Here is a 25,008-nt window from a genome sequence, read left to right on the forward strand (position 1 = left end):
AGTTGGATGCTACTTCTTAAAACATATTATGTTCAGGGGCAAAGAGACTTACCTATTTGAAAACCGTGTGATTGTTCCTTATTTCCCCAATCTTTATAAAATCATGAAGCATGGCAAGGGGTGGGGGGGCACTTATCATTAACCTGGAAGGTTCTTGGCTGTAGATTTTGCTGAAGCTAGGTGACAGAAAACACTGGGCACCATTTACTTGACAGTGCCTTGGTGAAGCCATCAGTAGTGAAAATACTTGGATGTAAGATGTGGATCCCAGGGGTTGGCAGGTTGATGGCAGCTTTCTGGTGCCACCCAAAAATCTCACAATGCCACTATCATAGTCATAGTTGGCTAGTTTAGTGCCTTCATGGATGAGGAGTTATTTCTCCTAGTGCCTTGGCTTCTTAATGACGTTGGAGTTGGTGATGAGTGGCTACTATGTTGCCTTCCTCTTTTCTCTCTGGATGGTATGCCTTCACTTGTTATTTGGACCTCAGGTGAAAAAAAGAAGAAAAGCCATCAAATTGGTGATCATAGTTTGTAGCATTGGCTCTCATTTCTAAGGACTAACATAAATACTGAGTTAGAATATTTTCTCTCCTTCCAAACCAGATTATCTTCATCAGTTGTATTTATGTATGTTAACGGTGATAACCACAAACATCTTTAAATAGAAAGCTTTACAAACTGCTGGCCTTTCTGAGGAGATTTACTGTAGTATACTTTTCACCTCTTATTGCCATTGTCTTTTTAAAGCATTATTCTAATTACTTTGCTTTGGTGAATTTTGATTTTTAATTGTGTTTTCATTTTGCTGTTAAGAGGATTTGCATTTATCTTTTCCCTCTGCCATGAGAGCTGCTGTTGGGGATAGTCTAAATCCGGTGGTTGTTTGTTTTTAAAGTTATCTTTAGGTAAACAAAGTAGAAAAAAATCATGATGTTTATTCTCAGCTCTTAAAACAGATTGTTAGTCAGACTGTCTTTTAATTTCTTGATCCTAATATTTTTCTTTTCAGGAAAGGAGAATATTAAGGAATTTTAAAAAAATCATGATGAGGTTATAATTCATTGTGTTATTTTTCTTTTTTCTTTTTATCCATTCATATATATGTGTTCCGTGTTAAGCTCTGGAGATATTTATGGGATCAGGACCTATCCCCTCCCATTAAAGGACATAGACATTGATTTAGCAAGGAAATACTGATTTGGAATAGTCAATTTTCAGTGTCATTTTAAATGAAATGTGCATTATACAGATTTGCAGTTTTAGAAAATACTCTTTTTTTGAGATGTAATCCACATACCATAAAATTCATCTTTTTAAAGTGTACAATTCAGTGATTTTTACTGTGTTCACACAGTTTTGCAACCATTGCCACTGTCTAATTCCAGAACATTTGAATCACTCCCAAAAGAAACATGACACTATTAGCAGTCCGTCACTCCCCTTTCTTCCCTTCCCCAGAACCTGGCAACCACCAGTCTACTTTCTGTCTCTGTTGGATTTGCCGTTTCTGGAGACATTATATAAATGGAATCATACAGTATGTGGCGTTTTGTGACTGGCTCCTTTGCTTAGCATAATAACGTTTTCAAGGTTGACCCAGGTTTTAGCACGTATCAGTACTTTACCGCCATTTTTTTGTTGTTGTTAGGTTGATTTATTCCTATCCATCCTTTTGTATGGATATATCATATTTTGTTTATCCATTCATCATTTGATGAACCATTTGACTATTATAAATAATGCTGCTATGAACATTCATATATAAGTTTTTCTGTGAAAATTTGTTTTCATTTCTCTTGAGTATATGTCTAGGAGTGGAATTGCTGGATCCTTTTATAACTCTGTGTTTAACTTTTTTTTGAGAAACAGCCAAACTGTTTTCCGCAGTGGCTGTACTACTTGACATTCCTACCAGCAGTGTATGAGGGTTCTAATTGCCCCACATATTCAACATTTGATTTTTTTCCTTTTTTTTTTTTTTTTTTTTACGCGAGCCTCTCACTGTTGTGGTCTCTCCCGTTGCGGAGCACAGGCTGCAGACGCGCAGGCTCAGCGGCCATGGCTCACGGGCCCAGCCGCTCCGCGGCATGTGGGATCTTCCCGGACCGGGACACGAACCCGTGTCCCCTGCATCGACAGGCGGACTCTCAACGACTGCGCCACCAGAGTAGCCCCCCTTTTTTCCTTTTTTTTTTTATGGCCATATTCATTCGTGTGACGAGGTAGCTTGTGGTTTTGATTTGCATTTCTTTTTTTTTTTAATTTATTTTTGGCTGCATTGGGTCTTCCTTGCTGTGCATAGGCTTTCTCTAGTTGCGGTGAGCGGGGGCTACTCTTCGTTGCGGTGCACGTGCTTCTCACTCTGGTGGTTTCTCTTGTTGAAGAGCATGGGCTCTAGGCACGCGGGCTTCAGTAGTTGTGGCGCATGGGCTCAGTAGTTGTGGTGCACGGGCTTAGCTGCTCCGTGTGGCGTGTGGAATCTTCCCGGACCAGGGCTTGAACCCGTGTCCCCTGCATTGGCAGGCGGATTCTTAACCACTACACCACCAGGGAAGCCCCTGATTTGCATTTCTTGATGACTAATGATGTTGAGCGTCTCATGTATACTGGCCATTTGTATATCTTCTTTGGAGAAATGTCTATTAAAATTAGATTGTCTTTTTATTGTTGAATTTCTCTTTGTCAAAATTACCTTTAGCAGAGAACTATTCTTTTTTTTTCTTCTTTTTTTTAAAATTTATTTCTGGTTGTGCTGGGTCTTAGTTGAGGTAGGTGGGCTCCTTAGTTGCAGCTCACCAACTCCTTTAGTTGCGGCACACATGCTCCTTAGTTGTGACATGCGAACTCTTAGTTGTGGCATGCATGTGGGAATCTAGTTCCCTGACCAGGGATCGAACCCGGGCCCCCTGCATTGGGAGGTGGATTCTTAACCACTGCGCCACCAGGGAAGTCCCAGGAGAACTATTCTTGAATGTAAAGAATTCGGTGGTGGTAGAATATTTTATAGTCAGTATACTATATACAATTAAAAATCTACAAACAGGTGGTTGCCAGAGGGAAGGTGTGTTGGGGGGCAGGTGAAATAGGTGAAGGGGATTAAGGGGTACAGAGTTCCAGTTTTAAAATATAATAAGTAAGTCACGGGGTTGTAATGTATAGCATAGGGAAAACAGTAAGTAGTGCTGTAACAACTTTGTATGGTGATGGATGGTAACTAGATACGGTGATGATCATTTTGAAATGTATATGAATATTGAATTACTATAATGTATACCTGAAAGTAATATCATATGATATTGAATGTCAGTTATACTTCAATTACAAAAAAAAACTATAGTCTGTATACAGTAGAAAATTTATAGTCCTCACAAACTTCAGCTGTTTCTGAACAACACAGTAAAATAGCATACTCAGTTGTTTACCTAAAGAAATGTGCTTGTTTACTTTCTGGTAATTATACTGTCTCATTTGGTGGGATTTAAAGAGTACACAAAAATAGTGGGTTGGTAATGAGAGGTTTAAAAAATTGCATTTTAAGTAAAAGTTTTAGAAATTAACTCTAAAATTAGAAGTGGTAAATAGCACTTAAAGCTAAAGTTTAGGCTTTTCTGAGACTGTTACTAACTTAAAGAAGGGATTTAAAACTTACCAGAATTTTCTTGCCATTTAAATAGGACTCACCCGAGAAAAAAATGAGTGGTGAAAATACTTGTAACTTTATGGACTTACCGGATAAGTTCGGCATTACTTTCCACATATTTGTTTGTGTGAATTATGAGGCATATTTTGATACCTCTTCTCATGGATTTATGAGTTTTTGGTTTTTCTCTTTGTTGTTTAGTAGGTTTTTTTTGTTGTTCTCCCATTCTTAGTAAATAGAATCCAAGAATGACTTTTACGTAAGTGCCTTTAGGTACTGCCGTCCTGTACAGTTGTAAATGTTGACCCTTACTTAGGCTTAATCCTAGCCCTTGCTCTTCTGTTGCTTAAAAACAGCTTATTTCTAAATTGGAGAACATCTTTAGAACAACTTATGGGAGGGCAGTGAGGAAGCCTTCTTACTGGGGTGGGAGCTCAAATAAGAATTTAAACCTGTAGGGTTTACGTGTCTTTAAACTTGTTAATTCAAGTTTTCTTCTATTAGAACTGGAGCTATGTATGATTTCTATATGGGAGATTCTGTTGTCCAACTAAAACACCATATACTTATTTCTAATAGCAACAATATGGATAGGATACAGAGGAAGGAAAAACATCCTTTATTTTAGATGTGCTGTATTTCACAGACTAAATCTAGAGGACAAAGCATTTTAGCACTTATTTGTAGGTAATTTTTTTTTTTCAACCTGAGGGCAATCAAGGCTAAGAAGTACCATAGGAGATTGTGACATATTTATAAAATGGGAATGTGGAAGAGTTTTAGGGTTCTTCTGGGGAGCCATAACAGAGTCTGCTCAGAGTATAAGGAGGAACGTAGGTAATCAGGAAAGTGGGAGTAAGGGCACTGTCCGGGGAGTGGCAAAGAGAAAGACCATCTGAATTTTCACATGATTGAATTATTCCTTTGTCAGCAGTGGAGACATACTTTTGTATTGAACTCAGTAGTTTATATGGCATGTATAGGTAATTGTATAATTCTGTTTGGAAAAGCCACAGTTTAAATCTTATTTGGAGATAAGTAAAATTGATGAGAATTGTTAAAAAAAATTATGTGACCGAGAAGAATCCAGAGCCGTGAAGGTATTTATTATCTGTCACAATTACACAATCAAAGGACCACCCCCCCACCCCCCGCAGTAGGGAGAGAGCAGAAAGTCCCACCACTTCTCAGATTTGTCTCTCAGTATCCCCTACAACCAGGAATCTGTAACAGGTAGGTTGCACTCAGGCTTCCACTGACCCAGTTGCTAGAAGAGACTGGGCATCTTTCCAACGCCAGCCCCAAATTGACAGTGACACTTATTGTCTTAGCCTTGGGAGAGCCTGAGGATCCCTGAACCCCAGGGATATGGCAGGGAGGGCTGCACAGGAAAGGTTCCCAAGGACAGAAAAGGAGAACCTTAAAAATACATTTTGGGGGACTTCCCTGGTGGTCCATTGGGTAGGACTCCGCGGTCCCAATGCAGGGGGCCTGGGTTTAATCCCCGGTCAGGGAACTAGATCCCGCACGCGTGCCACAACTAAGAGTTCGCATGCTGCAACTAAAGAAGCCCGCATGCTGCAACTAAAAGATACTGCATGCCACAACTGAGACCTGGTGCAGCCTAAGTAAATTTAAAAAATAAAGAAATATTTGAAAAAATACATTTTGGAACCAAGTAACCAATTTCATAGCCTTATAGGTAAGGCCCACTCTAGTTCTAGTCCTCCCCACCTTTCCCCTCCCCCCCACCCCTGTTAGTGAGTGCCTGGCTTGTTTGGCTGGCAGAGCCAAATTAATGGCAATAGATGCCCCCAGAGTGTAAAAAGATGTATAGTTAGGATTTCTGTTATATAACAAGTTATTATTCACACAGATGGTGATCACTAAATACTTCTTGAAGGTGATTGCCTCTTTCCCTCCCACATCGTAGTGTTTCATTTTAAACACCTTTCTTGGTGGAGCCTAAATTTATCACCAGCATTATAGAAAACACCAGAGTTGGGAACCCTGTAGAGTGAGGTCCTGGGATCATCCCAGTATGTGGAGCCTCCATAATCATAGTGGGTGTTTTTTTTTGTTGGTTATGTTTTTTCAGTCAGAAATAATATTAGTATGATTAATTACTAATTATTAATTAATAATAATATGATTCTGAAGTGGTGAATTTTAATGGAGTAAAAATTTTCATCTGGAAATGTTTCTTTTTTCCTCATCAAAGAGAAAATGGGGGCTTCTGAGCCAATTGGAATTTCTTTGCTTTGTTATCTGTTACCCTGGTGTGGAATGATCAAATTTCACATTTCCAGGTTGCTAGGAGACAGGCAACCTATCTTGTAGATACAGGCATTAAAACTCCATTATGCTTTATTTCTTAGAATTCTGTTTTTCTTAGAATTCTCATGCTTTCTTTCTAAAACCTAAATTATGCAGAGGTAACATGATTATTTGACCAAGCTCAGGAGATAAAAGAATTATCAAATCAAAAATATCAAGCTGGAAAAAAACAATATCAGGCTGGGTTTAAATAAAGAACATGACTGGCTACCGTAAGTTAAGGCAACATTCTTGAAAGTGAGTCTGTATTTGCCTCTGCTTTTGCTGCTGACTCTTTTTGCAACTTTTTTTTTTTTGCTGCTTTTTTGTACTTTTGGCAGCACACAAGAGTGGTTAGGTAGGAGTAGGCTGAGAATACCCTGTCTAGAGAGCTACAGATGATGTTAAAAGTATTCCAAGTGAACATGGCCCCAGGAACTCTATTTAAATAATTTACTGATTTGGTCTCCCAGGAACATTTGGATTTACTGTAGCTATTTTGTCCTTTCCTTTCTTTTGAAAGGAAAATTCATCTTATGTTACAATGCACTTATTTTGGGAATGCCTTAGGTTTAACATTAGATAACTAGGGTTCAAAAAAATGTGCCCAGATGGTAGATGTTGATGAAAATTTGGGAGAAGAATTCATTTGAAGTTGAATGCTTGGCAGTATTAATCAGAAAGGTTTTGCTGGCTTCCGATTTTGAATAGCATAGAGATTGGAGGCTGAGATATTACTTTAATTCATGTTAGGACAGGTCAGGCTTTTCTCTTTTTCTGTTTCAATTCAGGATAGAGTTCTTTGCAGCAGTTGGTTTAGAGGGGTTTGTATTTTACAACTGGCTCAATTGGCTCTATATATCTTGATGTTACACAGCTGGGACGCAGACCCCCAAGTCAGTTACACTGATAAATACTCTGTTAGTACTTTACTCAATGGGAGTTAATTGACTCCCATTCTCAGCCACTTCATCCTTTTTTTTTTAATGTTTTTAATTTTTTCTTTAAAATTCCTTTGTAAAATATAGACACAGAAAGCTACATAAATCATATATATTTATATAACATTTACTAAACATTAATGGAGTTGACATTCACAAAACCAACACCCAGATCAGGTAATAATACTTCCATCACCTCTGAAGCATATTCCCATCTGCCCACCAATAGACTGACTCTTAGCCAGTTCATCTTTTAAATGAGCTGTAGTCGTGACAGTGGAAAAATTAAATCACATGTGTTTGTTTATGAAGATGAGTTGCATAGACTATATAGACTGGCAGTGGTAGGAAGACACTTTCAGTGTCAGTTATCTAAAGTAACTGGAGCTGTAGATTTGACTAGTGAGAAAGTTACTGAGATATGGAAGGGGAAGATGTATTGACAGAGGTTATATGTAGAATTAGGTGGAATTTTATGTTTTTGTAAATATCTCAATTATTTAAGATATAATTTCTATGCACAAACTGGATATAATGGTAAACATTGGTTTTACTGTGATTTGTCTTTGCCTTAACAGATTGTTATTATTAGATTATTTTTCTAATGGAAAAAATTAAGTGATAAATGTTCATTACAAGAAATTAGAACATACATATACACAAGGAAAAAATCCCCTCTAATTGCATCTCCTGAGATAACCAGTGTAAACTGTAGATGTTTATCTTTATAGACCTGCTTTCCATCACATATCTGTCTTTCAAAACCAAGTTACGTGAGTCATACAGTTTGGTAAACTTAGCTTTTTTCATGTAACAGTACAGCACAAATATCTGTTCAAGTCATCGAATTTTCTTCATTTTCATTTTTGTGGTTACTTAGTAATCCTTTGTGAGATGAACTGTAGTTTATTTAATAAGTCCCCAATGATTGGTATTTAGGTTGTTCCTAATTTTTGCTGCAATAGCATTTATGGCTACCTTTTTTGCCTCTGTCTGATTACTTCCTTAGGATAAACTCCTGGGAGTAGAATAATTCGCAAAGGATTTGCTCATTTTAAGGCTTTTGAAACACACTGCAAAATAGCTTTCCAGAAAGGCTATTCCAGTTTTCAGGTTTTCCTCTGTCTAATTGGCTTTATGATTGCATTAAAATGTGAAATTTTTATTTAGTTGCAGAATGAAGAAGAGCCTGGAGAGCCGGAACAAGCTGCAGGGGATGCTCCTCCACCTTATAGCAGCATCTCTGCAGAGGGTGCAGGTAGGTTAACAGGGCGAGGTGGCTGCTGAGCTCTTGAAATGCATCAGCCAGAGGCTTTTGTCTGCTATGTATTTGTTGGTGTTTGTGTTTGCTTCAGCTTTCCTTAAGAAGTCTTTGACATTAGTTTTAGTTTGTAGTCTGAGGTGAAAAAAAGTCACTGTTCTGAAAAACAGATAAAACCCCATTCCAACGTGGCTTTCTTACAGAACTCAGTTTCATCCCAACAGGCTCTTAATATAAAGGAGGTAGAATTCAGGAACCAGGCAATCACCTGTTTTTTCTGTTGCTGTTCTTTTTGTAGTTTGCTCATTAGTTGTTTTGCCTTTTTTTTTTTTTTTAAAACCAAATCCTGTTCTTTTAATCATTTTTTTTTTTTAGATGTTGGGGGTAGGAGTTTATTAATTAATTTATTTTTGCTGTGTTGGGTCTTCGTTTCTGTGCGAGGGCTTTCTCTAGTTGTGGCAAGCGGGGGCCACTCTTCATCGCGGTGTGCGGGCCTCTCACTATCGCGGCCTCTCTTGTTGCGGAGCACAGGCTCCAGACGCGCAGGCTCAGTAGTTGTGGCTCACGGGCCTAGTTGCTCTGTGGCATGTGGGATCCTCCCAGACCAGGGCTCGAACCCGTGTCCCCTGCATTAGCAGGCAGATTCTCAACCACTGCGCCACCAGGGAAGCCCCCTGTTTTGCTTTTTGATTCTAGTACCTGTGACCTGGAAATATATATAGTATGTTAGATTTCTTTTATGCTAATAAATTCTTAATAAAAAAACTAGAAGTCTCCCAATTCTTTCATTTTGTTTCTCATAGTTTAAAACCATCCTTAATTAACCTTTCATCTTCCCATCTTATACCAGATTATCTTTATAATTTGCACACGCATGTTTAGAAGGGGTGGGGGAGAAGAAAGAAAATTGCAGTAGTTCAGGACTTCTGGTAATTAGATCTTTATGACAACCAGTTCTACTTTAATTACTGAAAATTGACCAGTTTTGATGGAACCTCTTCCATATTCTCTGAAACAACTGTGGCAGAGTGGCAAGTACATGGCTGATGGTTAGAAATAAGAGTGGTGCACACATGTTGGTAGGGGGAAAAAAGGCACAAGTCACTATTTTGTATACTCACTTTACCTGTTTTAATTTGTGGTGTATAAATTTGGACAGTCTAACAAATATTGGATTTTTGTTTGTTTTGAATGTACTAAATAAAATGGAAAAGATTGTCGTTAAACTTTTCATGGAAACTTAAAATTATGTGAGGTGTCTATATTGATGGATCCCATTTTTTAAAACTCCATTGAAATAGGGAAATAAAAATGTTCTTGATTTCCCTCAACTTAAGGTAGTAAGGGCAGTTCCCTGGTGGCCTAGTAGTTAGGATTCCGGGCTTTCACTGTTGCGGCCTGGGCTCCTTCCCTGGTCGGGGAACCCAAGATCATGTAAGCTGCGTGGCGCAGCCAAAAAAAAAGTTTTCCTTAAGGTAGTAGGTATCAGTTTTGTTCATGTATTCAGAATTACTGTGGCTATGGGCGATTTCAGATTGTACCCTTCAATTTGTCAATTAACTTTTAAATTAAAAGTAAAAAGAAATTTTTAAGGAAATTATACATACAGTGTTTTATATACACATACATGCATGTATATATGTATGTGTATGTGTAATGTATGTAAAATTGTTATTTTGACATAGAGAAAAACAAATTTCTTGAATTGGATTAGGTGGCAGCTTTAGTTTCAGTAACACATTTTCCTAATTTTCATCTAAAACCTTTGATATTTTATTTTTCCCATTTAGATAAATGGGCGTTCCATCTGGAATTGTTTTTTCTGTGTAGTGTGAGGTAGTGGTCAAGGTTGTTCTTCCATATGGATATCCAATTGGTCCCACACCATTTATTGAAAAGACCATTCATTCTTCTTCCACTGCTGTAATGTCACCTTTGTCGTAAATCAAGTGACTCTGTGTGTGTGTGTGTGTCTGTTTTCTGGACTAAATATTCTGTCCTTAGGTCTGTTTATTCATCTTTGTGCCTGTGCTTAACTTTCTTAATTCCAGAACTTTATAATCTTGATATCTGGTAATTAGGTCCTTTAGCCTTTGTGTTCTTCAAGATTTCCTTGATACTTCTTGGCTTTTTGTATTCTTATTTACATTTTAGAATCAGTTTGCCAATTTCCATAAAACAGATGGAACAAACAAAAATTCTGCTGGAAGTTTAGTTGGGATGGCATTGAATCTGTGTATCAATTAACATCTTTATAATGTTGCATCTTCCAGTCAATGTTAAATCCCTCCCATTTATTAAGATCTTCTTTAATTTCTCTCAATAATATTTTGTGAGTTTCAATATAGAGATAATTAGATTTATTCCTAGGTATTTGGTGTATTTTGGTGCTGTTATAAAAGGTCCGTGTATAATTTTATTTTCTCTTTGTTGCTGGCATATGAAAATACAGTTGATGGTTTATATTAACTATATGTTCAGAGACTTTCCTAAATTCATATATTAATTCTAATAGTTTGTAGATACTCTTGGATTTTCTACATATGTAACTATGTCATCCATGATTAAGGATAGATTTCTTCTTTTCCAATCCTTATGTCTTATATTTTCTTTTCTTTCCATATTGTATCAACTAGTAGTACCTCTAAGATAATGTTTGATTAGAAGTGGTAATGGTGGGCCATTTTTGTCTGATTCTCTAATCTTAGGGGAGAAAGCTTTTAATAATTTACCATTAATTATGATATTTACTCTAGATTTTTCATAGAGATTTGTGAGAAGGTTAAGGAATCATAGTTTTCTTTTACAGTATTCCTAATTTGCTAAGTTTTTTTGTTATTAATAGGTATGTTATCAATGCTTTTTCTGCCCATGTGAAGACAGAATTTTTCTCCTTTTTTCTGTTAATGAGGTGAATTCTATTGATTGATAATTTCAGTAATATACTACAGTAAAATTGGAAGTTAGTTATAATTAACCAAAGAGAAAAAAGAAAAGAAAAATGTTAATCTTGATGAAGTATAGGAATTTTTTCAGAATTCTTAAGTGTTTTCAAAAATTGTATAGAAATTTAATCCATTTGTAAATAGATCTTTTCTAATAATACATATTGAATCTTTTATAATAGAGTCAGTGAGAATGAAGATGCAGTATTAGAAAGAAGGAATGCAAGATTTCACACAAATAAATAATGGTTCTGTAACTGAACCTGTAATTACCTTAGGCATGTCACAGAAAACAATACATGGCAAAAATAATGTGAAAGAATCAAAAGGGCCAAAATCTGTGAGAAATGACTTTTAACTTTTTTTCAAGTTTATTTTCATGTTTATAAATGGGAGGACACCATGGTACAGATTTCCAAACACACGGGTGAATTATTTTTAGCTTAAATTTTACCTTATTCCATTATTAATATTACATGCCTTTTGTGAACACACCACATAAACAGCCAAAAAAAAAGTGTTCAGAAGCACTTGGGAGGGCAAAGTGAATGTGGAATTTAAATAATTGAAAAGTGGATACATTTAAAAATCATTCCCAGTCTTATGTTCATCTTTAAACACCTTTTGATTCAATTATTCTATATGTACTGTAAGAGGAATGGCTGGTTTTTGTTTGCCAGAGTTATCAGAAATCCTCTTTTTCCTCATTTCAACTAATCTTCGGATTATTATGACTTCCTTTTTATTCTGCAGCATATTTTGACTACAAAGATGAGTCTGGGTTTCCAAAGCCCCCATCTTACAATGTGGCTACCACACTGCCCAGTTACGATGAAGCTGAGAGAACCAAAGCTGAAGCTACTATCCCTTTGGTTCCTGGAAGAGTAAGTCCAACTTACCATGTTACTTGGTGCTGGTTTATGGGAATTAAGTTCTTTGCATTATCAACTTTGTGATATTACTTATGATTAAATTGATTAGTGAAAGTACAGCTAGTGTTTAAAAGCAGATACATTTTCTTTTGGGATGATAAACTCTTATCTTTTCCTGAAAACGATGAGGTAAAAGATACAAATGAGCAGAAAAATCACTAGTCAAACCAGCTCATTTTCCCTATATCTCTCCTACTGCCATCACTTTCTCAAGTCTCCTGGCATGGCTGAAACATCTTGGAGCAGGAGCTGATTTAAGAAATACACCAACTTTGCCTTGATTCTGCACACTTAATATTTTGGTGTTAGGTAGATAGCTGCTAGGGAGTCTATGGAGAGAATAAATAAGTGGAACTTCATAGAATTAAACTCAGAAGGGCTCTAACAATCATCTAGATGAACCCCATGCCACCAGCGGTCCAGATCATGCCATCTGTGGAGGCACAGTGAATTCAGATCCCGTCTGGCCTGATGTTAATTCATGGGAGTGGGGGTGGGGTGTGATGAAAGCCAATGGAGAATTTTGGACACTCTTGGTTTGTGATGTCAGGCCTATAAGTGATACAGTTGTGTTTTCATAAATATTCATTCAGGTTGAAGCTGATGCAGGTGGGGCCTTGGGTGAGATATTGAGAGAAAGGAAAGCAGGATCCAGTCCCCATAAATGTGGGGCAATCAAGGCTCCAGACCCTAGGCCTGGCAGGAAATTAGAGTAAAAGATAAGAACAAGAACAGAAATTCGGTCTGGGCAGTGCAATGACACAAGCCCCAGAAGTTCGGGCCTTAGGATAGTAGACTGTTTGCAGATCATATTTATACTATGAGGGGTGAAACTCATAAAACCACTGCTGGGCAGAAGTAATAGTTTACAAGCCTAGTCTAGGCTGATTCTACCTGGTGAAATGCATTCACTTCTTGTAGGTGCTAGGGAAAAACTAAGACCCCTCATGCAGCTCACTCTCTAAAGACAAAACAGTCTTAATATAGTTACCATGTATTGGAAGCAAACAACATGGTTGGTACTGTGCTTGATGCTTACATATATTTTGTATGTTGTTTCCAGTCTTCACAATAACTTTGCAAGGTAGAGATTATATTATCCATATTTTACAAATGCAAAAATTGAGGCCCAGAGAGATTAAATAATTTGCCCAAAGTCATATAGCTAATAAGTAGCATAGGTGAGTCAAACCCAGATATTCTAGACTCCAAAGTCCTTGTATGTACTCTCCAGACCTCTTGGATTATGGTAACTGTCCCATGAAATAGACCAGGAGATTAGCTCTGGTTAATCACAGAACTCTTTAGAATGCTTTTGTACACATTTAAGAACTTCTTAAGGGGCTCTTTTATTCAGCCAACATGTATAGAACACTTTTTTATATAATGTGCTATGTATTTTGCAGTGGATAAGTGGAAGGCTTTGTATAAAGCAATGCTCCTGCCATACAAGAGCTTAGAATCCAGCTGGGGAAAAGGCCCACAAAGACCTATATCTAAGGAACAGCACAAGAGCAGTGAGCGTTAAGAACTGTGACTTTAACTTTGTGATCACAGGGAAGATGGGATTTGAAGTGGGCCCCGAGTTTTGATGGATAAGAACATTGCAGAAGGAAAAGCTCAGAAAGCAGATGTGAATCAGCCAGGTGCAGGGCAGGTTCTGTGGTTGTAGTAATTGGTTTTGCTTGAGCAAAGAGTTCGTGACCAGAACTGTAGGTTGTAGAATCTTCTGAATGCTAGGCTGAGGCATTTAGACTTACACGTAGGTCACACAGAATCTTTCAGTTTTTAAGCATGAGTATGATAAGACAAGTATGGTGTTTTAGAAACATTAACCTGGCAACAGTTTGTAGGAGGAATCCTGGTAGTAGAGATACCAAGGACAGAAAGAACAGCTAGAAGGCATTTGTAATATTATTAGGCATTACTTCCATGTATTTTTGTAGTACATCTTTGAGTAGTTATGCAAAAAACAGAATTACTTTCTAATTTGGCAAAGCCTATTTATCCTACTAGTATGCATTCATTATACAAGCTATTTCGTATTTTTAAAAAGATAAAACAAACACATTCTTATATAAATTTCAAACAATAGAGGAAAGGTGTTAAATTAGATGAAAGCTGCCACTGCCACTTCTTCTTTAGTTCCCATTCCCCAGGGGAACCAGTTGGCAGCTTGTTATGAATTTCCCAGTCCTTTTTCTGTGTAGGGCAAGTTTTGGTTCTCCCTAAATTTTTTTTTTTTTTTAATTTGAGGAACCCTCATTGTACTGTGTACAAGTCTACCACTTTTACTTTTAAGCGTATATTCATTTATTTTTCAATATCTCAACACTTATCTACAATTAGTTGAAAAGGTAAGTTGCATATGCTGGTGTCATTGTTGGTCAAGATCATCTTCCTTCTAGACTTGCAACACTGTGTTTTCAGGTTAGGATGGAAAGGATCCTATCTGCCGACAAGATTGGAAGTGAGGTTGTTTCAGACCTATGTACCAATATAAACAAATGGTTATGGAGCAGTGGGCAGCGCTGTTAGACTCTTCACGTATGATTACACTGTCTTCTTCCACCGCTCCACCCCACCCCACCCCACCCCAAGTCAGTCTCATAAAGCACTTGAGCTAGTCACTGGTATCTTCTTAATAGGCCCAGGATTACGAATATTCTGGGCTAAACAAGCCCTGGATTACTGATATTCTAGAATTTAAGCCAAATGTGTAAGAAAAATTTCTTTTTCTTTTCTTTATGTATATATTTCTTTTCTTTATATTTATATATATATAAAAGGAAGAGTGAATAGTTCTTTGTGAACTTCATAATTTTTGAAGTGTATTGTTAAAGAACTTGGGTTATAAAGTGAAAAATTCCTTTCACTGAGAAAAAATTATATCTTTTACTTATAAGACAAATGAAAATTTTAACATATAGTTAAAGCCTTAATGCTCCTAGTTTTGAATTGAGCCGAAGCAGTATATTTTCTCATTGGAACTCACTTTTGTCCCTTTCTCTGTTTTTCTTGATGTCTTTCCTTTGCCTTGAAATAATTTATTGTGAATTTACCTTTCCTTTTCATTTAGGATGAGGATTTTGTGGGTCGGGATGATTTTGATGATCCTGACCAGATGAGGATAGGAAACGATGGGATTTTCATGTTAACTTTTTTCAGTAAGTATATACACACAGCAGAGCCACTTCCCACAAACCAGAGTGCTTTGGATTATGAGTGAATATGACTGAATTAAAAGAACTAGTTGAGTTAATACATTATATTTATTACATATATTTAATACATTATATTTATTTTAATACATTTTATTTAATGTATTACATTACATTTGATGCCTTTTACTGAGATGTTCAGAGGTTAGTACACTTTTAATATCCTTTCTCTTTGTCTTTTATTTCTGTGAATACCTATGCAAAATATAATTAAAGCAGTTTTGGGGGATGCTTCATTTTTACATGATCTAATAAGCTTCAGTTTTGCAATCTTCAAGGCCCCTTAGCATTCCTCCTACTCATTCCTGACCGTGGAATAGGAATTAAATGCCTTCGATGAATTTTATTTTACAAGCTTCTATTTTCGAATACATCAAAGTCAGCCCGATTTTTCCCCCTTGATGTTATTTTGCATTTGGGTTTCCATATGCCTGACTTGGAAGTGAGCACCAATTTCTTTAATTTGCTGTATTAAAAAGATATGAAGCAAATGCAGTGCTTTTAGAGGTGACGTGTTACATAAGCTGTCAAAATTCGTAGAAGCAGGAGGTGAATGACTTGAATCAGATTATTTGGGGGCACTAATTTAATGTTCAAATAATGTTTATTTACTCAGGTGTAACACATACAGTAAAGGGCACAAGTCGTAAGTATTCAGTGTGGTGATATTAAGGCATTTTTGAAAGCGTATATAGCAGTAGATGTAATAATATAACACCTGATATCCAGAGACTGTGTTTTCTTGTTTGCTTTTGGGAGGAAGACAGAGGATGGATGTTTTGGGGAAGTGGGATAAGGGTTTTGGAGGGTGGGCTAAGCCATTTAAGCAGAAGCAAGTACAGAGGGCACCCTTAGGGCACTCTTGCTCCTTGGGTAACAGGACATGTCTGACCTCTTTTTTTCTCTTGGCTTTTACAGTGGCATTCCTCTTTAACTGGATTGGGTTTTTCCTGTCTTTTTGCCTGACCACTTCAGCTGCAGGAAGGTATGGGGCCATTTCAGGATTTGGTCTCTCTCTAATTAAGTGGATCCTGATTGTCAGGGTAAGTTGTGCAACAGTAATGATAGTCTGTAGAGAAGCAATAAGTAGAATAATTTTGAATATTTGATATTTTTTTCATCTGCTTTTTGGAATCATTTTAAAATGATTTTTGATTTGTCTTTGTTCTGGTTTCATGAAATTGAACCTAGGTCAGTTGCAGTTGGTTCATGCACCCAAGTTTTGTAGTCAAATCTAGTGAATATTGGTGGTCCAAGGGCATCCATCTATCCTTGTTCACCAGCTGCTTTCTCTGTTTTTAATGTTTGTAATGTGATAATACATGTATTTGTTCTGAAATTAGTTGTTTTTATAATAAAAGAAAGACTCTGTCACCTCTCTGGTATCTCATCAAAAGCAGACATTCCTCTCATTAATGCTACTGAAGTTTTAGTCTTTCTTCTCTCCTTCCCTCTCTTCTTTTCTCCCTCCTTCCTCCTGTCCTTCCTCCCTTCCAGGATTGGTTATCAGTAGCATCATTGGTTATGCCAAAATGTTTGGAGAGCCAAAACTGTTTAACTGTTTAACAAGCCCTACTCCATTAGGGGCCCTTATCTCCAAGGTAAATTAGAGAGAGATCTTCAGTGATGTAGGAGTTACCAGTTAGTTAGAATTGCATGAAGTTAATTTAAAGTTGTAAAATATCTAGTCTCTTAAAGTGTCCTCTGATTTCGGATAGGTTTACTGCCATGGTTAACTTTATATATAAAACCAATGTGTTTATCATAAATTGACATTAATTAATGGGTGTTGACTGAGCATTGGAGTTTTTCAAAGTTATTTATTCTAAAGGAATTGTTAACATTTTTAGAATTCCAGGTTCCTTTGAGAATCTGATAAAAGTTACATGCTTTTCTCCTAGATGGCTAATGTGTACTCACCTAAAACATGGACTTTAAGTTAAGAACTCAAGCCCTAAAGAGGTTTTTCATTCTTTCTCTATAAACCTTGTTATTTTATTAAGAAATAAAATACTGTATTTAATGCTCAAACTGTGCTAAAGTCCATACTGTGTAAAGCCTCCAATAGAAACAAGATCAAATTAGTTACCAATCTTTTTATTTTTACTAAACTTTTAACTGAATTGAATGAATCAGCTTGTATTAGTTAGGATGGCTTTTTGAGTAACAGAAAACCTAGCTCAAAATGGCTTAGAAAACAATGGGGAAACTTTATTTCCAGTGAAAATAAGTCCTGACATGGAGGTTAGTTAAATGTTTCACTGACATCATCGAGGACAGCTGACGGTCTGCTCAACATGTTAGTATAGCTGCTCCACCCTCAGGGTTAAGATGGCCAAGGCAGTTTCAGGCATCACATCAGAAACACAACAGTGTTCAACAGAAGAAAGGGAACTATTTCTTCTCCTCCTTTTCTTCTTAAGAGCTAGGAAACCTTCTCAGCAGCCCTCAGTTCCATTGGCGAGAATAACATTATGTGCTAGTCCCTGGCAAAGGAATGTGATCATCATGATGTACGTGACAAAAGTTTTCCAAGGTCGAGACATGGCTGGAGGCATAGGAACAAAATCAGGGATCATTAGAAAAGAGGTCAGATAGTTGGGTTTGGCACTGGGTAATAAGCAAAATGAAAGTTATCATCAAGACATATTTCTACAAGGGAAAATAACGTGGGCAAAAAAAAAAAAAAATTTTTTTTAAAAACAAGCAGATTTGAGCACTTTCAAAACAAGGCGTTTGTAAAGCCGAAAGCTATCATATTTCAAGATTGCTTTTCCATGAAAGAAAATATATTTGCGTATATCATAATCATTTCAAATCTGTACTGTATAAAATACTTTCACTAACTTCTTAGAAATTTTTGTAAGAACTAAATGAATAGCATTAGTATACAAGATAAAATCTTGTGTTTTGTAAACTCTTAGGCTAAAATGTGCAATTATATCTGCTGAGGTGCTCTGAAGTATTTTGGTTTATTTTTCAGTTTTCCACTTACTTCCCTGGATATTTTGATGGTCAGTACTGGCTCTGGTGGGTGTTCCTGGTTTTAGGTAAGTGCTCTTAACAAAGACAAAGGAGAGGAAAGATTATGTTAAATTTTAGAAGTAAAATTACTTTTAGTAAGCCCTCATCTCACTTACTATACAGTAATATATTAGCAATAGTAAGTATAATTTTTAAAATATTTCAAGGATTAGGCTCTTGTCACCATCAGAGTAACATAAATGTTCATAGAACGTCTCTTTGTGGTGATAAATTTCTCTTAACCCGTCCATATACACTTCTCACATTTCCTGTGTGGCCAGAGGGGCACACTGATAAGATGACTTTATAGTCCGTAGATCTGTTTTCCCCTTGTGAGTTATTGCCGCAAAGCATTCACAAGCTCAACCCCAAATTGCTTATAGGTATATTGTAACCAGCTGAACTACTCATGTGTGTATGTGGCCTATATTCAGTTGGATCTATCAGTAGAAAACAGAAAATGTATAACCTTACTAGACATAACTTCTGGAAGAACTGCCAGAAGTTATGTCTAGTAAGAATTGGGGTTCCAGAATTCTTTAGTTTGCTGTTGTTGCGAATAAGAATTATTTTGTGATGAGAGGGAGGAATTTTTTTAAAAAAATATACCAGCCATTTCAGGTTGTTGGTCTTCAGATTATACTTATTACTCTAAATTTTTATTTTAAAATCTTTTCTTCCAAGACATCTTAAAGCAAAGAAATGAGCAGTGTGGTGAATACTGTTGGTTTCTTCATTGTAGAGAAAATACATATGATACAGTAACAGACCATCATCACTGCTGTCATTTCTACAATAGCAGAGACATCCTGTAGCTGTTAAAGATGGTATAATTGCCTCACTCTGCTTCTGTGACATCATTTTCTCCTATCCTAACATTTCTCCTGTTTCAGGCCTTTTTGTTGTCTCCTTGATTAGGATCCTTGGTTCCAGGGCTGCTAATGGGTCTGGCTAGCACAGTGTAGAACCCATGCCCGACAGGTGCTTAATATATTCAGGACCTACCTGTTTTACCCAGGGTAATAGAGCCATGTATTGCTGACCCTAAATTTTACTTAGAAAATACAAGTCATCCATGATGCCATCCCCCACCTCCCCAGTAGCATCACCTGCTCTACTATTGGTCATTGGCATTCCAAGGAAAGAGAGAGAGTGATTTTTACCCCTTCCCTTGATTACTGAGAAACTTTTTTTAAAAGTGACCTACAGGAAAGTTACTTTAGAGGAGTAGTTCCTTGACTTGCTTATTCTCTAAACTGTACCTTTAAGAGAAAGTCTGACTCCTCATCTTCCCCCAAGCTGCCTAAAGTCCAAGCAAATCCTGAATAGACCAAAGAAGAGTCATTAAGCATAATTTTAGGTTGATTGTTGACAGTGTTGATAATTTAAAGAAATTTAATGGGCTGATTTCCTTCATATATTAAACTTTCATGGGAGATGAATTTATAGTACTTTGTAATTCATCATTCTTGCTATCTTACTGCTTACTGATAAGCAAAAAGTAGTGAGACTTTGGATGTACTTAGTGTATTTGGATCCAGTGTTTGGGTCATTTTTGGAACCTCTTGCAGAGAGAACTTTTTTTTTTTTTTTTGAGTTTTTCCTGCAAAGAACAGGTCTGTACAAAGTTCTCAAGCTGGCAGCTCATAAGCTATAGCTAGCCTGCAGTTGTGGTTTGTATGTTCCACAGTTATTTTCAGAAGTTTTTTTTTTGTTGTTGTTGTTGTTTTTTTTGCGGTACGCGGGCCTCTCACTGTTGCGGCCTCTCCCGTTGCAGAGCATAGGCTCTGGATGCGCAGGCTCAGGGGCCATGGCTCACGGGCCTAGCCGCTCCGCGGCATGTGGGATCTTCCCGGACTGGGGCACGAACCCGTGTCCCCTGCATCGGCAGGCGGACTCTCAACCACTGTGCCACCAGGGAAGCCCCAAGAAGTTTTTTTTTTTATTATTATTAGTTGTCTTCGCATGAAAATCAAGAATTTTCATATAAAATACCTGCATTTTTTAACTTTTCAAAATTGAAATGTCTAGCAAAACTGACCTATATTCATTCCCACATGGCACCCATCCTTTGACTGGAGCTGGCTTGTTGATTTTGGTGCCAAACAGGATGATGTTGTGCTCAGTGCTGATGATTCTTGGTTACTGCCAAAAATCATTTCTATTTGAGTACAAAGAGTCTTCTACTCCTTGAGTATATTTTAAAATGTATCCAAAAGAAAGTGATTGCTTAGAGCTGGGGAGATGGGAGGAGGGTAGGAAATGGGGAATGGCAGCTTAGTGGGTACAAGATATTTTTAGGGGCGACAGAGTTCTAAAATTGGATTATAGTTTTAACTGACTAAAAGCCAGTGAATCGTACACATTAAATGGGTAAACTTTATGGTATGTAAATTATATCTCCATAAAGGTGTTTTAAAAAAATGTGTCTAAGACTCAGGGACCATCTCTGGAGGAGGAGGGCCAGGAGTATGTGAGCTACCATTGGAGGGGGCTCGTCACCTTCCCCGCTGACTCCTAAATTAAGAGTAGAGAAATACAGTTGAGAATATGAGAATTGCTGTGAAGGTAAGGGGAGCCTGACATCTAGTGGACAACATTATGTACTGTCTTTGGAAAAAAAGCCCACAGCAAGAAAGGATGGAATTTTTTTTTTTTTTTTTTTTTGAGAAAAACAGTTTATAACCTCTCTAAAAAGAGAGGAATACTTTTTTGGAACTCAGAAGGTAGCTTTTGGGAATTACCTGGTGGTCCAGTGGTTAGGATTCCGCCCTTTCACTGCTGTGGTCACAGGTTCCGTCCCTCGTTGGGGAACTAAGATCCCTGGAGCCGTGGGGCGAGGCCTGAGTCGGGGCAGGGGAGAGAAGGTAGGTTTTGATAATGCTTCTCAATGAGGCTTCCACATGTAAATGTTTGGCCCCATCTTATTTTTGTTTCCTTTTTAGACCACTTAGATTCTGAATGTGCAAAAGGGACTTTGTTTTGGCTCTTGAGATTATGTATTCTCATTGAGAAGTGGAAAATTTGGTGTGGAAATCCTTTGGAAATTTTAGAGGCAATTGTGTTTTGGTAGCTTTTAGCAGAAAAATGATGAAGTATTGGTATCAGAAGGGGTATTTCTGGGGAGTGGACTTAATATGGGAATTATGAACTCATTCTTGACTTCTCTTTTTTAAATTAGGCTTTCTCCTGTTTCTCAGAGGATTTATCAATTATGCAAAAGTCCGGAAGATGCCAGAAACTTTCTCAAATCTCCCCAGGACCAGAGTTCTCTTTATTTATTGAAGGTATTAAAGAAAAAAACTTTACTGTGGTCCCAGCGTAATCATGTGATACATTGCAGATGACTGTTCAGGGTTAGGGGAGAGGGTACGCCCTGTGGCCGGGGGTGTGGAGAAGGTGAGGGAGCCGTGTCTTTTAGTTTCTAGTTTAGTAAGGGGTGTTTCTATGAAAAAAACTATTAAAAAAGGCAAGTTAGAAAAACTGCCGAAGGAGAAAACATTATCTCATGTTCAGACAATGCAGAAGAGGCTCGACTGGGACTCAGGGTCCTAGATCTTTGAATCGTGAATCCCGAAGCCACTGCTGCCTGCAGTTTTACCGGTTCCAGAGGACTGTAGCGAGAAGGAGCCTTTCAGGCCTGATCACTCAGCTCAGTTATGTGGGGCCCTAAACCCCAGAGCTGACAGGACCATGAGTACTTCAGGAACTCCTTTTGCCTGGCCACTGACAAGCCCATCAAGGCTTCCGTCTTCTCAGGTTAGTCAGAGAGGCTTTCCTGATCCCTTTTCTTCAGGTTCCCATCCTAATGTTACCATTCTGGTGGTAGTGTCAAACCCCAGGAAAGGAAGGGGAGGAAAGGGCCTTTTCCCTTGCCTAGAACAGGAGGACTAAGCCTTGCCAAGGCTCTTTGGTTCACCCGTGGTTTTCCCCAGAGGCTGACTCCATCTTACATCACTAGCTACAAAAAGGAGGAGTTAGGGAATCTTGGGAAAGAGTACACCAGAGAGAGGCCTCTGGTTACAAGATCTAACCTTCGTGGAGTTGACTCTTTGTTACTTAAGACTGTTGAGGATAGGTGGGACCAGGCTGGTTGAAGGCCTCAAGCAAGGACTTGTGAAGGTTGTAGCAGTTGAGATAAACCTGAAATGATAGGTAGGAAGTGTAAATGATCGTGGAAATTGTTGGGTGGGGAAGCATTTCAGAGTCACCTAAGGCCAAGCATTGAATAGGAATAGAGGCAGAGAAGTTACGGAGCTGGCTTAAGGGACAGCAGTGTGATTGTAGCATAAAGGAGTGTTGAGGATTAAGGCTGGAAAGCCAGGCTGAGACAGTGTTCTCAAATATCTTGAGCACTAAACCCGTTTGCAGTGGAAGTGTTGAACTCATAGAGCAGCCCTTTAAACCCAGTGATGTGTTGGCTCAACACAAGGCTGACTCCATGTGAGCATCAGTTCTGTATTTGCTGTTGGGTTATCATAGTTTATGTAAGTAATCATATGCTAAGAGTGTAGTTCTCAGTTTTGAAGATTTGCGGTGGTCTCAGAATATATGCTTCTAGAAAAGAAAGTACCGTATTTAATTTGCCAGGTGGTGAGATGGTATTGAAAGTTTTTAAGCAACAGAATAATGTGATGAGAACTTCTTAAATGAAACAAAAATTTTTTCAAGCATGGCGTAATAGTAATAACTAATGTTTGTCGACTTTTTGATATATCAGATAGTGTAGTAAGCACTTTACATGTATAATTAAATGTTCTTACATAAGTAACAAAGGTTACAGTGACAGATAAGCTCAGATACACGCATGGTAGAGTATATTCATAAGGCGTTTCTTATAAAAGTTAAAGAAAGCGTGGAAAGAACTTAGGTTCTGTTGGTTAAAGTCAGTTTCTTCAAAGGAGTGTGGACTTTTATTTGAGAGATAATTTTAGCCATTAAGAATACCACTTGTGTGTATGATTTTTTTTTTTAAAAGAAAGGGAATGTTTTGTTGCATGTTTAAAATGTCCTGAGTGGTGTGTCCTGAATTTGAATTCAGTTACACAGTCTGGGCACAGATGGACACTGACACCACTGGCCTAGGTCCTAATGCCTGTGATGTGCCTGTGTTTGTGTCTAGGACATCCTAACTTTAAGAGGCTTGTCAGATATTTTGTGTGGTTTTATTGTAGTTAACCATTGTCATCTTTTTTCTTCCTCTACATATCTGATTATAATTTGTAGTTACTTCTAAGCCTCTAGATTTAACTCTTACCTACCATAGATTCAAAAGTTAATTCTTGGGCTTCCCTGGTGGCGCAGTGGTTGAGAGTCCGCCTGCCGATGCAGGGGACACGGGTTCGTGCCCTGGTCCGGGAAGATCCCATGTGCCGCGGAGCGGCTGGGCCCGTGAGCCATGGCCCCTGAGCCTGTGCATCCAGAGCCTGTGCTCCGCAACGGGAGAGGCCACAACAGTGAGAGGCCCGCATACCGCAAAAAAAAAAAAAGTTAATTCTTTGGGGTCGCCACAGTTCTTCTTAGGATGAATGCTTGAAATCACCTGCAGATTTCCCCTAATCCATTGGTGCCCAACATATCCTGAGGGGACAGATTCCTCCTGCCCTCCCTCCCTCCCTTTCTTCCTTCCTTCACAGATTCTATAGGTCTAGTCTAATGGCTTTGAATTTCTAAATGGGATGAGGCCACACCTCTGTCTGTTCTCTTCATTCTTCAGTTAGAAGGCAATTTCAGGCTTTATTAGAGGATGCATACATTCTTGCTTCTAATACATGACAGGTTGACATGACAATACAGGTTGAGAGAAAGCCTGAACTTCTCAGTTTTCCTGTATTGTTAGGGACTTGGAGGGTTTTTTGTTTATAAAATTTGTTATTATTGTTTTGATTTTCTAAAACTTCTGAAATGCTTTATGGGTATATTCTAAATGTAAAACAAAGCATCTTTAGGGTTATGAGTTGAAGTAGGCAGCCCTTAGTTAAGTAATAATGCTGTTGGAGGGGTAAAGGGATATTATAGACCTGGTGTTCTCTGTATTTTGGAGCCAGAGGCCTTACAGTGCTTTAGGCATTGTCAGAGACTTAGAGGTATATGAATAAAGTTCCCCAGTGGAGGGCATAGTAGGGTTTCTTTGCTTTCCTGTCTGACTTTGATATCCTAGTTGATTTGAAATTGTCCCAGACATGCCCAGAGGATTCAGAGCTCCAAATTAGGGGTTTAGGGACTTACAGCAGCATTTAGAATTTTAATGACTTCCTTACTAACTTTCAGTATCCCCAGAGGGAACCCAAAAAGCTGTAATATCTCATGGGACTGAATTTCCTTTGTCCATTTGACAGGGGTAAGAACTGTCCATCCAGATCCAAAAGTAGAATGTTTTCTTTCTCTAGTTCAGAGGAAATTTAGTTTAATTTAGTTTGAAGATGTACTAGAAAACCATCATGTAAGGTGTGAAGATTTTCTTTTCTTTCACTGAGACCTTTTACTTTCTTTACTGGAGGTATCACTAGTTAAAAGCTAGCTGTGGGCTTCCTTTTTGCCAGAAAGCCACAGGTAGGGAATTTCTAAAATAACTTTGCCATAGAGAAAAATAACTCAATTCCCGTGCTAAGATCTGGCACTGTACTAGAAAAAAGTGTAAGAATAGTGACTTTTCTATTTAGGCTGCCCAAAGTATAGTGTACACACACACACACACACACACACACACACACACACACACACAC

At 37.9% G+C, this 25,008-nt stretch overlaps 1 protein-coding gene across 1 annotated transcript in view; it reads left to right on the plus strand.

Moving 5' to 3' along the window:
- The window catches only part of NDFIP1 (Nedd4 family interacting protein 1), a 50,766-nt gene that overhangs the window by 21,809 nt on the left and 3,949 nt on the right, over window positions 1-25,008 (plus strand). Inside the window, exons 2-7 of the mRNA XM_029217194.1 lie at window positions 8,071-8,158; window positions 11,860-11,990; window positions 15,118-15,205; window positions 16,178-16,302; window positions 18,243-18,309; window positions 21,465-21,570. Coding sequence (XP_029073027.1) covers window positions 8,071-8,158; window positions 11,860-11,990; window positions 15,118-15,205; window positions 16,178-16,302; window positions 18,243-18,309; window positions 21,465-21,568 — 603 coding nt within the window. The 3' untranslated portion in view covers window positions 21,569-21,570. The remainder of the gene's footprint in view (window positions 1-8,070; window positions 8,159-11,859; window positions 11,991-15,117; window positions 15,206-16,177; window positions 16,303-18,242; window positions 18,310-21,464; window positions 21,571-25,008) is intronic.

Source organism: Monodon monoceros, unplaced genomic scaffold (genome assembly GCF_005190385.1).
Source record: "Monodon monoceros isolate NGI ecotype Baffin Bay Population unplaced genomic scaffold, NGI_Narwhal_1 Super_Scaffold_12, whole genome shotgun sequence".
NCBI lineage: Eukaryota > Metazoa > Chordata > Mammalia > Artiodactyla > Monodontidae > Monodon > Monodon monoceros.